This window comes from Protopterus annectens, chromosome 12.part0 (assembly GCF_019279795.1).
Source record: "Protopterus annectens isolate FY-2018-M chromosome 12.part0, PAN1.0, whole genome shotgun sequence".
In the NCBI taxonomy this organism is placed as follows: domain Eukaryota; kingdom Metazoa; phylum Chordata; order Ceratodontiformes; family Protopteridae; genus Protopterus; species Protopterus annectens.
This window is the reverse complement of record NC_056746.1, coordinates 153,801,426-153,815,176: the sequence shown is the minus strand read 5'-3', so window position 1 is coordinate 153,815,176 and position 13,751 is coordinate 153,801,426. Positions and strand designations below refer to the sequence as shown.

At 41.3% G+C, this 13,751-nt stretch overlaps 1 protein-coding gene across 1 annotated transcript in view; it reads right to left on the bottom strand.

Moving 5' to 3' along the window:
* The window catches only part of SNX29 (sorting nexin 29), a 3,382,132-nt gene that overhangs the window by 2,697,559 nt on the left and 670,822 nt on the right, over positions 1-13,751 (bottom strand). Inside the window, exon 11 of the mRNA XM_044089182.1 lies at positions 7,822-7,904. Coding sequence (XP_043945117.1) covers positions 7,822-7,904 — 83 coding nt within the window. The remainder of the gene's footprint in view (positions 1-7,821; positions 7,905-13,751) is intronic.

The following is a 13,751-nucleotide window of genomic DNA, read 5'->3' as shown; positions in this document are numbered from 1 at the left end:
AGCTTGCTGATGCCCTCTGGTGCTCTCTCTCTGGTGGGTAGTGTGGGAACACTGGAAGGGTTTGGCTGGGTAACCTGGCAAATAGCCAACCAGTAACTAAACTCCAGCATTGGCAACCTGAAGTTCATTCTCATGCAACTAAACAAGAGTTACACAGCTGCTAGTCCCTGACCTGCAGGCCAACAGTGGTTGGTTCCAGCCAAGAGGGTGGTCATGGAGGTGACTGACCTCCGGTAGGGCAAGGCAGTTGATCATCAACCCACCGTAACCACAATCATGGTGTTCTCTGATGATATGTTTCACATACCTTCCCAATCTGCACTTAAATGTTCACCATCATAAATTATCTTCTCTCTGTCTGCTTTTGTGCCTGCACCTCTCCTGTTGGTCTTTGTCTTGGTTTGGCTGTCCCTGCTTCCACACCTATATCCTCTTTCCTACCCACATCTTCCCCATGCTACATTTTCTCCTCTTTTCTTGTTGAAAATAAAATGGGTGTCTGCCCCATAAAAAAAAAATATATATATATATATATATATATATATATATATATATATATATATATATATATATATATATACACACACACACACACATTATATATATATATATACACACATACATACGTGTATACATGTGTAGGCATGTGTGTGTGTGTGTGTGTGTGTGTGTGTGTGTGTATATATATGTGTATATATATATATATATATATATATATATATATATATATATATATATATATATATATATAGAGAGAGAGAGACACACACACCCTTGCTGCCCTACCTGCCCTACTCCCGTACAATATTTCCTCTCTTCCCTTTGTCCTTCTGTGTTCCTCTGCTTGCTCTTCCCCCTTTCTGTCCTGCAACACTCACTTCCTTTCCATTTATAAAATAAACATATTAAGGACTTTTCTGTGTAGCCCTTACCTTAGGTCTCATCTGTGGTCTTAGTATTGTTGCATGATATGCATAGTCATGATCATGCTACATGATAGCTGCTGAGCCATTGTGATCACATGACACACTATGGCATTGTCCACATCACTGCATGACTTGTTCTGTTCTCACCAGCAAACTGACTACTCATGCAGGCTCTGCCGTGCAATGCCATTCCTACAGCATATTTAATCACTATATGGCTGCACCTGTGGTACTTGAACTGCATTATTTTGCCATTACATGCCTACGTAGGTGATTTTTCTAAATCATGGCCTATATGTTTAGTATAAAAAGAATCCCAAGGATACAAACTGGGTTTCAGGCATTTTGAACTTCAAGGCATTAAAAGGAATGAACGGGATGGGGATATGTATTTAAAAAAATGCCCAGGCTGTTACAATCCTGGATGTCCTAAGGAATGAGTGGATAAAACTAGCATAAAACTCAAATCTAGATTGTTTATAATCCTGGAGACAACAAAAGTAATTACTAATAATCCACTGATCCTGCTGTGCTGAGTATTCGCAATATTATTTTATAGTAAATTTTCCAGAAATAAATACTTATAGCCAAAGAGCAATTAAGGTAAGACATCTGTTTTTCAGTATATGGTTTCCAGTTAAAGGAATGGAACACTGGTTTCTGAAATTATATCATCCTTAATGAGACTTGCAAGTAGGGAAAATGAAACAGAAAGGCTAACACATTAAATAAAAATCTTAAGACGGTAAAAAATTTGCCCGGGAACTTGATGATTTGTCTGATTTTCAAAATGTCTGCAAGAAGCATTTATGTTGTATAAAGCATTTTCTGGAACTTGATGGTTTGTATGTTTTTTGAAATGTCTACAAGAAGCATTTATATTGTATAAAACATTCTGCATATTTACTTGTTGTCTTGCTACATATGAAACGTTTTATGTGAACCAACTCCATGAGATACATAGTTTAAGAAGGGTGGATTTTGATTATGTTTTTTCTTAAACACTGTTCAAAAATAATTTGCTCATTTTAAACCTGACAAAAATGTCTCCGTGACTTGTTTGGTACTCTCTTCTGTACAAAAAGCAGAGAGCATCATTTTGGAGTGAAACATGTTTTATGCCAAGTCTGAAAAAAGTTACGCCACACATTTTTGACTATTTTGCAAGGCTGGACTTCAAATATTAAAAGTTGTCAAACATTGTGTGAGAATTCACTAAATTAAATGCATGTTCATAATTATGATGATATCCTATATTTCCACCACAACTCCAGATTTTCAACATATATTTCTGAGCTATCTTTTGCAGAACACAATGTTCTACCTGATTTCAAAGACAATTTCAAAGTGAATATAGAATCTCCTCCTAAATCAGAAAAAAATACATTTAACCTTGATTTAAGAAATTACAGCGATGAAACTGATGAGATTTTATGAAGAACTGGTTATGTCGTATATTACATTAACAGCAGCTGTGACAAGCATTCAACCGATTAGGAAAAAAAAAAAACAGAAAAAAAAGTTTAAAACCTGTCAATAATTTGAGCTAGATTGTCATAACATTCACCTTAGGGTCCAGCAATGTGACACAGTACAATGTAAATGCACAATTGCAGTCAAAATGGTGATTTAAAATCTAGGTAACCATTCTTCACAACAGAAATGCATAACAATTGGCATATGTTCTGAAATGGAGCCTTGTACACAGAATGCTGAAGATTTGAAATGAACAGTAAAAAAAAATAGTCAAGTAATGTCTATCATATGAAATCCGTGTATAAATTAAATTTGCCAGCAAACCTGATACTTGGACTGCAAACAGTCACCAAAGACATGTCCATTGTTCAGGGCTCAGTATGGTAAATACGGGTCACTGTGGTGAGTAAGTGCAGAAGGTAAATGTGCACTATATATATATATATTTTTTTTGCACCACCAAAGATAACCAACACAAAAATAAAATTAATGCTTTTACTTCAGAAATTAGTGAATTGAGAATCTGCTTGTGTCCACTGTTGGTAATGATACTGGGGGACTGAAAATCCCAGTCATTAATGGTGGTGGGCAAGATGACATCAAAGGATTCTCTAAATTAAGAAAATAGAGGAAATTAAAGAAATAGTTTTTGTCTATTCCAGTGGAGTAGAGTGGCCAGAGGAGCGCTTAAATGCATGCCCAGTAATACTGAAAAACTGTTTCCCTTCTCTCTGAAGGATGTGGGTGGCAGACACAACAGTCAATGGTTTCAGCTTGTGGTGTGCATGTGTGTGTACGGTGGAGGTGGATGGAACAGAAGCACAAGGAATAATGGGGAGCTGTGCATCCGAAGTGCAACTTCTGCATCCCTGACTGGTGTGTGCACGGTGGAGGTGGATGGAACAGAAGCACAAGGAATAATGGGGAGCTGTGCATCTGAAGTGCAACTTCTGCATCCCTGCCTGGTGTGTGTACGGTGGAGGTGGATGGAACAGAAGCACAAGGAATAATGGGGAGCTGTGCATCTGAAGTGCAACTTCTGCATCCCTGCCTGGTGTGTGCACAGTGGAGGTGGATGGAACAGAAGCACAAGGAATAATGGGGAGCTATGCATCTGAAGTGCAACTTCTGCATCCCTGACTGTGCTGCTACTTTGGCTATAGTGAGAGGAGGATAGAAAGGCAAAGAATAAAAAGATAACCACTTTACTTTATTCTGCCAAACATATGTCCTTTGCTTCTGGTAGTAAACATTGGTGAAAACACGCCAGTGTCCTGATCTGGCATAGGTTCATAGGTAGGTAGGTGCGAGGCTATTGGCCCTAGGGCCTATATAAGCCCAGCCAAAAAGGTATCCTGGCTTTTGCCACCCAAGAATATTATTTTCCTGTGCCCCTGTTGAACAGAGCCACATAAGTGATCCCCAGGGTGAATTTCCTATTTCCTATCCAATCAAGATTTTTCTTGAAGAGTGCTAATGAGGAGCTTTGTTTGATATAGATAGGTAGTTTGTTCCAGAGTATGAGAAGTCTCTGGGACAGAAATCTATCCCTCCAGCATGTTCTGTTTATTGTGGTAACAAGGTTTAAGTCCCTAGAGCATGTAGCTCGGAGGGATTGGGATTTCTTTAAGTGGAGCATGTCCAACAGCTCTGGGTTTGACATAGCTTTGTATGTTAGGCAGACATCACCTCTGAGCAGACGATATTCAACGGCGTAAAGCTGGAGTTTTTTGAGACGGTCTATGTAGGGCATCTGTTTGAGGCTGGTAATCCTCTTTGTGAGGTATTTCTGCGGCCTTTCTAGTTGTAGATGTCTTGTGAGGTACATACCAAAAGGGGCGTTAAACTCTATAATGGGTCTAATGAGTGAGGAGTAGAGGGGAACAATGACCTCTTTTTTCCTAGATGAGAAACCTTTTGTGATGGTGTGTGCCACAGAGAAGGATTTCCTGACTACTGTGGCGATGTGATTATCAAAGAAGAGACTACTGTCCACCTGGGTCCCAAGGTCTCTTATCACACTTTCTGTGTTAAGTAGACTACCACCTATGTGGTAGTTCATGGGTACAGAGTTTTTACCAAAGGGGATGATAATGCACTTTTTGGCATTGAGCTTGAGGCCATGGCTTTGACAACAGGCATCTGTCTCAGTGAGGTCCTTTTGTAGGATGTCCACATCATTAGGAGTTCTGATTATGGCTCTTAGTTTGCAGTCATCTGTGAACTTCGTTAGCCAAAGACCTGTATTAGCCTGTACTTCAGAGAAGTAGATACCAAACAGAAGAGGACCCAAGACTGAATCCTGTGGTACTTCACTTGTCACTGTCTGAACTTAGATTTGGAGTCTGCTACTTTCACAGTGTGAGTTTTGTCAGTGAGCTAGTTGGCAACCCATCTTGTGACATAGGGAATTATACCTAGTTTAGTAAGTTAATCTATAATTCCGGAGTGGGGGGATGGTGTTGAAAGCCTTGGTGAGATCTAGATAGGCTGTGTGAACCACCTTACTCTTGTCTATGGCTTTGGTGACTGCTTCAAAGAAGTATATCAGGTTTAGGAGACGTGATCTGCTTTTTACAAACCCGAACTGGTAATCTCCAAACTCTGAACCCCACCCAATGTCTTTGCTTATAACGTCCATGATACATTCCATGGCCTTGCAAACCAGGCTTGTCAGGCTAATGGGCGGTAGTTCCCGGGGTCTGTGGTGGCTCCCCCTTTGTGGAATGGGATAACCATTGCTGTGTACCATTTAAGTGGGCACAAAGCCTGAGGTGAGGCTATGATTGAACATGGTATGTTGTCAGGTCCCATGGATGCTGTGTTTTTGGCTTTGGAGAGTGTATTTTTTACCTGTGGAGCCGTGATTACAGGAACTTTGCATTCTTCCGGTACAGAGATGGGCCCTTTAGGGGGTGAGAGGGGGGGTAAAGTTAGCAGTGAACCTATCTGCCAGGATGTTGGCAATATCAGTTGGTTCTGTATATTTAGTACCACTGTGCTGTAACTCACAGCAGATCTGAGTGTTGCCATTCAGATTCTTGACATAGCTATAGAATGCCTTGTGGTTGTCTTTAGAATCAGTGACAATTTTGTTTTCATAACTAGCTTTGGAGGATTTTATGAGGGATCTCAGCTTCTTACCAAGGCTGACCAGGGAGTTCCTCCAATCATGGGATTTTACTCTTTTTTGCAACAGTTTCTTCCTTCTAGTGTAGAGTTTGTTTATAGCAAGGTACCACCAGACTGGCTTCCTTTTTTGGGAGGATAGCATCTTGGTTCTGTTAGGGACAGCACAATCCATGCACTCATGTAAGTGATTATAAAGTGCATTTGTATAGGATTCAACAGTTGTACCTCTATTGTCCGTCTGCATGGGTGTCATGAAGTTTCTCAGTTCGGTCTTGAGACGTGTGAAGTTGGCTTAGGAGACATTTTTTACAGTAGTTTCCCTAATGGAGGGTGAGGGTGGGATGTGGATGCCTAGGGTGATTAGCTTGTGGTCAGATCTGACCAATGAGGAATTGACCTCTGGTGTGGAACACTGGTCGCCCCTGTTGGTAATGACCAGGTCTAGGATATTGCTGCCCCTGGTGGGGGTGTGGATAAGTTGATCCAAGGCATTGGAATTTATGAATTTCAGAAAACGTTGAGCAAAAGAGTTGGTACATGAGTAGTTTTCCCAGTTAATGGTGGGATAGTTGAAATCACCCATTATTAGGGTGCTGGGTTGTACCCTAATATTTTCCAGTGTATCAAGAAATGAGGAGTGGGAATCCTGAGGCATGGTGGGGATCTGTAGCAAGCTACAATTTGGAGTGCGGTCTTGCCCAGAGTTAGTTGCACTTGAATAATCTCGGATGCATTATGCTGAGCAACTAGCCTGGAGGTGTGGATATCTTTAATGAATAGGGACACCTCCGCCTTTAGTGTTTCGGTCCAGGTTAGGTGGCCGAAAGGTGTGGTGTGAATTATAGCCTGGTAATGCAGGGGTGCTCTCTGGAGCCTTGAACCAGGTCTCTGTCACTGCACAGATGTCAATGTTCTCCATTTTAAGGAGTGCCTCGATTGAGTGCATTTTGAGATTTAGACTTCTAGCACTGAGTAGCATTACCCACAGGTTCTGCTTGCTTGTACTTGTTACGGTGGCATGCTAACCATTTTCTGTTTCAGACTAGTGTTTGTGTGCACACGTCCATGTTAGTTGGGGGCAGCTTCAATGTATCTTGGCAAAACTACAATCAGAACACAGAAACAAAGAAAGACCATATCCTTTAGTCATTCTTTGTATGTTCTTACAATACATGAGTGAGATGAGTCATCATGTAACTTGAAGGACTTGCATATAAATAAGCAGAACTTACTTTGTACTCATTAACCCACACCTTCATATGTGACAACGTCTACGGGTAGGTTGCTTCACACATCCTCATGAAGATAATAATAAAAAAAGGCATTTTGATTTACTAAGTTCACCTGATCGCTGGTTAATCTTTTTTATGTCAAGAAACCAGGACCCTAGATCAAAAGAACAACACAGATCTTTTTGTTTTAGACATTGTAAACATCTTTATGTCAGTTACACCCTGACACATTTCCAGGATTGCAAACCTAAGAAAAATTACATGTGCCAGTTACCAAGACAATGAAACATAACCACAGTTTTCCATTTTAAATGGACTTATTTACTTTCTCTCATCTTCTCGAACATCTGACAACATAGCATTATTCTGACATTTATTAGTTCCTCTGATCCTCCAAACTACAGCTACTAAGTTTCAGTCTCTGTCCTTTAGAAGGCAACACTATTGACTCAGACACCTGATGACTTGTAGAGGACGTAGAGATGGGGACTATCATCAGTTGCTTCAGTGGCGGTTATGGTGTTGGGGGGGGTTCATAGTTTACCTCAAAAGTGGACACAATGCAGGCACTGAACAATGTATCACTTGTGTGATTTAGCACTCTGGAACCCACACATTTGCTGAGGAAGAAATAAGCATAGTGATGTAGTACTCCAACTGCATTGAGCTTCAGCATCTGCTGAGGAAGTCAGAACTAGAGTGGTTGGTCCAACACCTTCCATGTGTTATTGGACAACTGATGCTAGGCAACCCCGCTTCACTCTCCTCTGCCAGGCCTGTCCTATGCCAAAGATATCGTTACTGAATTTCTGTCATAGGTGGTGGAGTCAGAGGAAAAACCTTTGGGGAACAGGGCTAACCAATTAAAATGGATTTGCAATACCAGCACAGTTTGGTAATAAAGACTCTCATGTTTACATATCGGTGAAATATAATAAAACTATAACAAATACCACACTGTGTTTTGTCAAAGTATTACAGAAATACTGTTAAAAATATCCAATGCACAAAAATCATAAGCATTTTTAAACAAAAAAGATTATGTGGGTACTTACTAATTGTCATTGATTCTGCCACATTAGCTGAAGGCATTAGATTATTTAAAGAATGGGCCTGAACAGGAGGGCTGGCATCCACACTACAAAAAAAGATAAAAAGACAGCAAAGCTTTACAAGAAGAATGTGTTCTTATTCATCTACTTGTGTATTTTACTGACAAACACTTTGTCTAAGTTACTAGATTACTATCAATGAACATTCATAACAAAAAAATTATATCATTAAGACTATCAAAAATAAATGTACATTAAGACTGGAATAGGATCCACAACTGAGCCCCCAAAATTGGACAGATCAAAAATCTATCCACTTTTTTTAATAATTATTTCACTGTGGAGCAGCAAACAGTTATATCCCCCCTCAAACTCTTCCTTCTACTATGATACAGTCGTCAGCAAATGAAACAAGAGGAAAAACAAGTTGTGTGTTATTCAGTAAAGTTAAAATTGTTGTTGTTACTAGAGGGGGATGTCTAAATGCTGATGACATATCTTGCCTACCCTTATCTGAAAAACATTCATTTTTTTTTTATTTGATAACACTAGGAGGGCAGACTGGCATGATGATGCTTTTTGGGCATAACAAACAAACAAAGCACATTTTTGATTATAAACCAGTAAAAAAATATGTAAAAAATAAAATACATCAAGGCAAAAAGATGCAAATAAACCGAGGTGGCAGTAAAGAAATATTATAATAAATGGATGCGTAAAACAAGTTTGACTCTGCCAGTTGATTATATCCACAATGAATATATAAAGACAAAACTTTCTTTTTATTTTCTGATATATTTTTTTCCTTAAGGCAAAACTTTACTGAAACAAACACATATGTGGTCAACGAAACTACTGTTGAATGTGATCACTGACAAAATCTTTTTGGTTATTATTTTGTACTTATATTCTGCATTAGTAGATTATTTCAATACATCTGTAACAACTTGAGGGAAATTTGTTAGAATATCAAAGGCCAGGTTCTAAAATTCTTGCTGGTGTGTGAATGACTTACTCCGATGTAAGCCTGCCCTGATTCCAAAAGACTTGCAGCGGTGTAAGCCTGCTTTATAGCTAGGACTTACCTCTGGAATAAATCACTTAAACCAACCTCAAGTCTTTTAAAATTAGTTCCTAAACTTTACATTGTCATACTGAATCAAAATTATACTTCAAATAATTTTAAACAAAGTATTAGCTTCACTATTTCACTATTTTAAACAGTATAGCAAAAGATCTCAGTTCAGCGACTACTTCAGCTAATTGAAAAGCAGAGCCTGCACAGTAACAACTGTTTGCTTAGCTCACTGATACCTAGATTCAGAAAGGTACAATACAAATAAGTCAAAAGATTAACCACAAAACTATGATGTGGCCAAATGAAGGTATACTAACTGTAGTGGAGCCTAGATCTTGTGATCTAAAGGGGGGGGGGGGGGGGGTAATGGTTCATTGAGAGTTTTTAACATGGCAGGCGGGTATATGTATTGAGGTATCTTGAAGATTTAGCTGTTTAGAGGGACAGAGGCTATACATTAATAGGAACACAGCTTTTTTTTTAAAGGTACATGGTGATAGTCCTTTGGACTTAAAGTGTAGTAATTTTACAGATTTTATTGAGGGGCAATTTAAAGCGCTGTACTGTTACAGGAAGAAACAAATGTGTTAGTACAAATGGATATCCCAGAGTGAGGAAATATATACTCAACTACTGACTTCTAGCTTCCACAGATTTGTAAAGCTAACAGCATTATTTAGCTGGGCAAGAATCTTACCAGCAATATTCTTGGTTTTACAGGTAAAGGAAAGGGTAGACTCTGGATTCCAGTTGCATTTCTGAAGACTGAAACGACAACATGAAAGTACAAATCCCAATAATATATACAAAGTCTGAGGATGCAGTAACTCAGTGTTCAACTTACTCCAAAGTAATTACACATATGTGCATATGTACCTATATATTTATATATAGACAGAAAGAGAGAAAGAGAAATAGATATAGATAGATACACACAGACACTCACTCACAGACATAGACACACACCAGGAGTCAGGGAAGCGCAGTTACCATGCTGGGGATGGTGAAACACTAATGGATTTTCAGCAAGTTTTTACATTTTCTGCTTTATTTAGCCAACAACACTTGCTTCTTGCAGTCATAGGTTTTGCAGTGACGGATCTTATGTTTACAGATGTGAGCTGTAGTATCAAGTTAGACTAATAGGTACTTGAAAGAAGAGGCTTGAGAAACAGTTTACAGATGTGAGCTGTAGTATCAAGTTAGACTAATAGGTACTTGAAAGAAGAGGCTTGAGAAACAGTTTAACCAAGCAGGCCTGAGAAAGGGGGGACCTGTTTATCCAAATCTCCTCTCCGGTCCAGCTGGTGAATATGGGAATCTTGAGGCAATGTTACAACTGCCTCATGTACACAGACAACCCTCTCCTCCTCCCAACAAATTCCAACACATGTGAGAGATGCAACCATATAGCCAAACTGGAGGCTAAGCTCTCTCAACTCAGTACTGGCATAACCAGTCAGGAGGAGAAGGAAACCACACTCACTACAATTCCAGTCTCACATAGACCTACCACGACAGCAAACCAAACACATAATCACACAAAAACATACTCAGAGGCTCTAAATAAAGATCTGCCTAAGCAGCAGAGACCTCCAAAGCAGACACCCAAGCAACCGCTACCCCAAAACAAAACACATGCAACACATATCTCGCAAAGCCAGTGTGCCGAACAGTCACAGCCCTTAAGGCTAAACAACACACCTGATACACTTGTAATAGGTGACTCTATTGTCAGGCACACTGACGTCCCGCTCACCAGGCTGAACAAGGAGAAGGTCACGGTGAGCAGCCTGTCTGGTGCTAGGATCCGCCACATAACACAAGCACTCGGGTCACTCCAAGGCAAGTACAAATATGACTCAGTCATTGTCCATGCTGGTGTGAATGACCTGAGACTTACCTCCCTGGACTACATGAAAAGAGACATAGAGGAGCTCTCTGAGCATGTAGCCCAGGCTGGTATGACCCTGACCTTTAGTAGCATCTTACCCTCACCAAGAATGATGCCACAATATGAAGACAAGATGATCAATTTCAACAATTGGCTTAAGTATTGGTGTCATTCAAAGGGGATCCAATGCCTGTCAGCGTGGGATGATATGCACGACAAGCCACGATGCTTTGCTAGGGACAGCTTGCACCTGTCACTCCTGGGCTTTTGGATATTGGCAAAGGCTCTTGCTACCCCCATAGTGCCTTTTTTAGGCAAGGCTCAAAAGACAAACCCACCTCCATAGGTATCACAAGGGATAAGAAACTAAGAGTAATGCTACTCAACGCTAGAAGTCTAAACCTCAAGATGCACGCACTCGAAACTCTCCTTAGCATGGAGAACATCGATATCTGTGCAGTAACAGAAACCTGGTTCAGGACTCCCAAGAGCACCCCAGCACTACCAGGTTATACCTCATACCATGCTTTTCGCCCCAAAACTTGGACCGAACCACAAAAGGAGGGGAGTATCGATATTCATCAAAGATACCCACACCTCCAGGTTGGTGGCAAAGCACGAAGCATCAGAGACTATCCATGTGCAACTAACAGTGGGTAAAACTGCCTTCCAGTTTATAGCCTGCTACAGACCACCCTCCCAAACCCAGGAACCCCACTCGGCCTTCCTGAGAACACTGGAAAATATGAAGGTCTCTCCGAACACCATTATATTGGGTGACTTCAACTACCCAAACATAGATTGGGAGCATTACTCTAGCTCCAACACCCTTGCCCAAAGGTTCCTAGAATTCATAAACTCAAATGCTATGGAGCAACTTGTTACCACTCCCACAAGAGGGGAAAACATACTGGACCTGATCATCACCAACATGGGGACTCTATGCTCCAGACCAGAAGTGTATCCCTCACTGGTAAGATCAGACCATAAACTGATCTCACTGGATATTCACATCCCGACCCCACCCCCTGCCCAGAAAACCACAGTGAAAAACTTCTCTAAAGCAAATTTCACACTCCTCAAAACCGAGGTGGAATCCTTCAAAGTCCCCGGGCCTGTGGAAAATACGGCCCAGACCGCAGAATCCTTTATAAATGCATTCTATGAACACCTTCAGGAATGCATGGATCATGCAATCCCAAATAAAACCAAGACCCAATCCACCAAAGGCAGACGACCTGTCTGGTGGACCCCAGCCATAAACAAACTATACAATAGAAGGAGGAAGCTACTACATGATAGAGCAAAATCCCAAAAAGGGAAGGCATCTCTGATCAGTATTAGCAAAAAACTAAGGGCACTCATAAAATCGTCAAAGGCCAGCTTCGAGAGAAAAATTGCACAGGACACTAAAGATAATCACAAGGCTTTCTTTAGTTATGTTAGGAACCTGGGTGGGAATTCACAGACATGCTCAGAATTAGTCCAAAATTACAAAAAATACACTGATCCCACAGACATTGCCAACATCCTAGCTGACAGGTTCAGCGCAAACTCCCCCCCCCTCCCCACCAAAAGGGCAAATATCTATACCAGCAGAGTGGTGCCTCCCCGACATCTCAGATGCTCAGGTGGGAGTCGCCCTCGCCAAAGCAAAAAACACAGCATCAATGGGACCAGACGGTGTCCCAGGCTGCGTCCTACATGAACTCCAAGAAGAGCTAAACCCAAACATAAAACTACTGTTCAATCTCAGCCTTACTACAGGATATGTACCCAAAGAGTGGCGTACAGCAACAGTGCTCCCTCTCCACAAAGGTGGTGCCTCAATGGACCCTGGAAACTATCGCCCCATAAGCCTGACTAGCTTGGTCTGCAAAGCTATGGAAAGGATCATTATGGACCTCATAAATAAAGATATTGGGGACCTACAGACACTGGATCCTACCCAGTTTGGCTTTGTTAAGGGCAGATCCTGCCTCTTAAACCTGGTTGACTTCTTTGAAACAGTCACCAAGGCCATTGACGAAGGGAAGGTGGTCCACACAGCCTATCTGGGCCTCGCAAAAGCCTTCGATACAATACCCCACTCGGGCATTATAGATAAGCTCACCAGCTTAAATATAAACCCCTATGTCACTAGATGGGTTGCAAACTGGCTCAAGGACAAAACCCACATGGTTAGAATTGCTGGAGCCATGTCAGACTCCAAACCAGTTACAAGTGGCGTCCCACAAGGCTCAGTCCTGGGACCTCTCTTGTTTGGTATATATTTCTTGGAGGTACAGGCCAACATGGAAGGACTGTGGCTGACCAAGTTCGCAGATGACCGCAAACTGGGTGCCATAATCGACTCTCCAGCCGACACAAGCATCCTCCAAAAGGGCCTCATAGAAACAGACAACTGGTGCCAGAGCCATGGCCTCAAGCTAAATGCCAAAAAGTGTATAGTCATCCCCTATGGCAAAAACAAAGTGCCCACAAATTACCACATAGGTGGTAATCCATTAAGTACAGAAGAAGTCATTAGGGACCTGGGGACCCAAGTTGATAGCAATCTCTCATTTGACAACCATGTGGCCAAAGTGGTTAGAAAAACATTTTATATAGCCCACCTAATCATGAAGGGATTCACATCAAGATTAGGGGAGGTCATTGTGCCTCTTTACTCATCCCTCATCAGGCCCATAATCGAGTACAATGCCCCTTTTGGGATGTACCTTACCAAACACCTGCAGCAACTGGAAAGACCCCAAAAGTACCTCACCAAGAGGATCAAAGGGCTCAAACAGATGCCATATGCTGCCCGGTTAAAAAAACTCCAGCTCTACTCAGTGGCATACCGACTGCTCAGAGGTGACCTGTGCCTGACGTAAAAGGCCATGTCCAACCCGGAATTAAGGGACATGCTGCACCTCAAAAAATCCAAATCCCATCGAGCTACACGCTCGAGAGACTTGA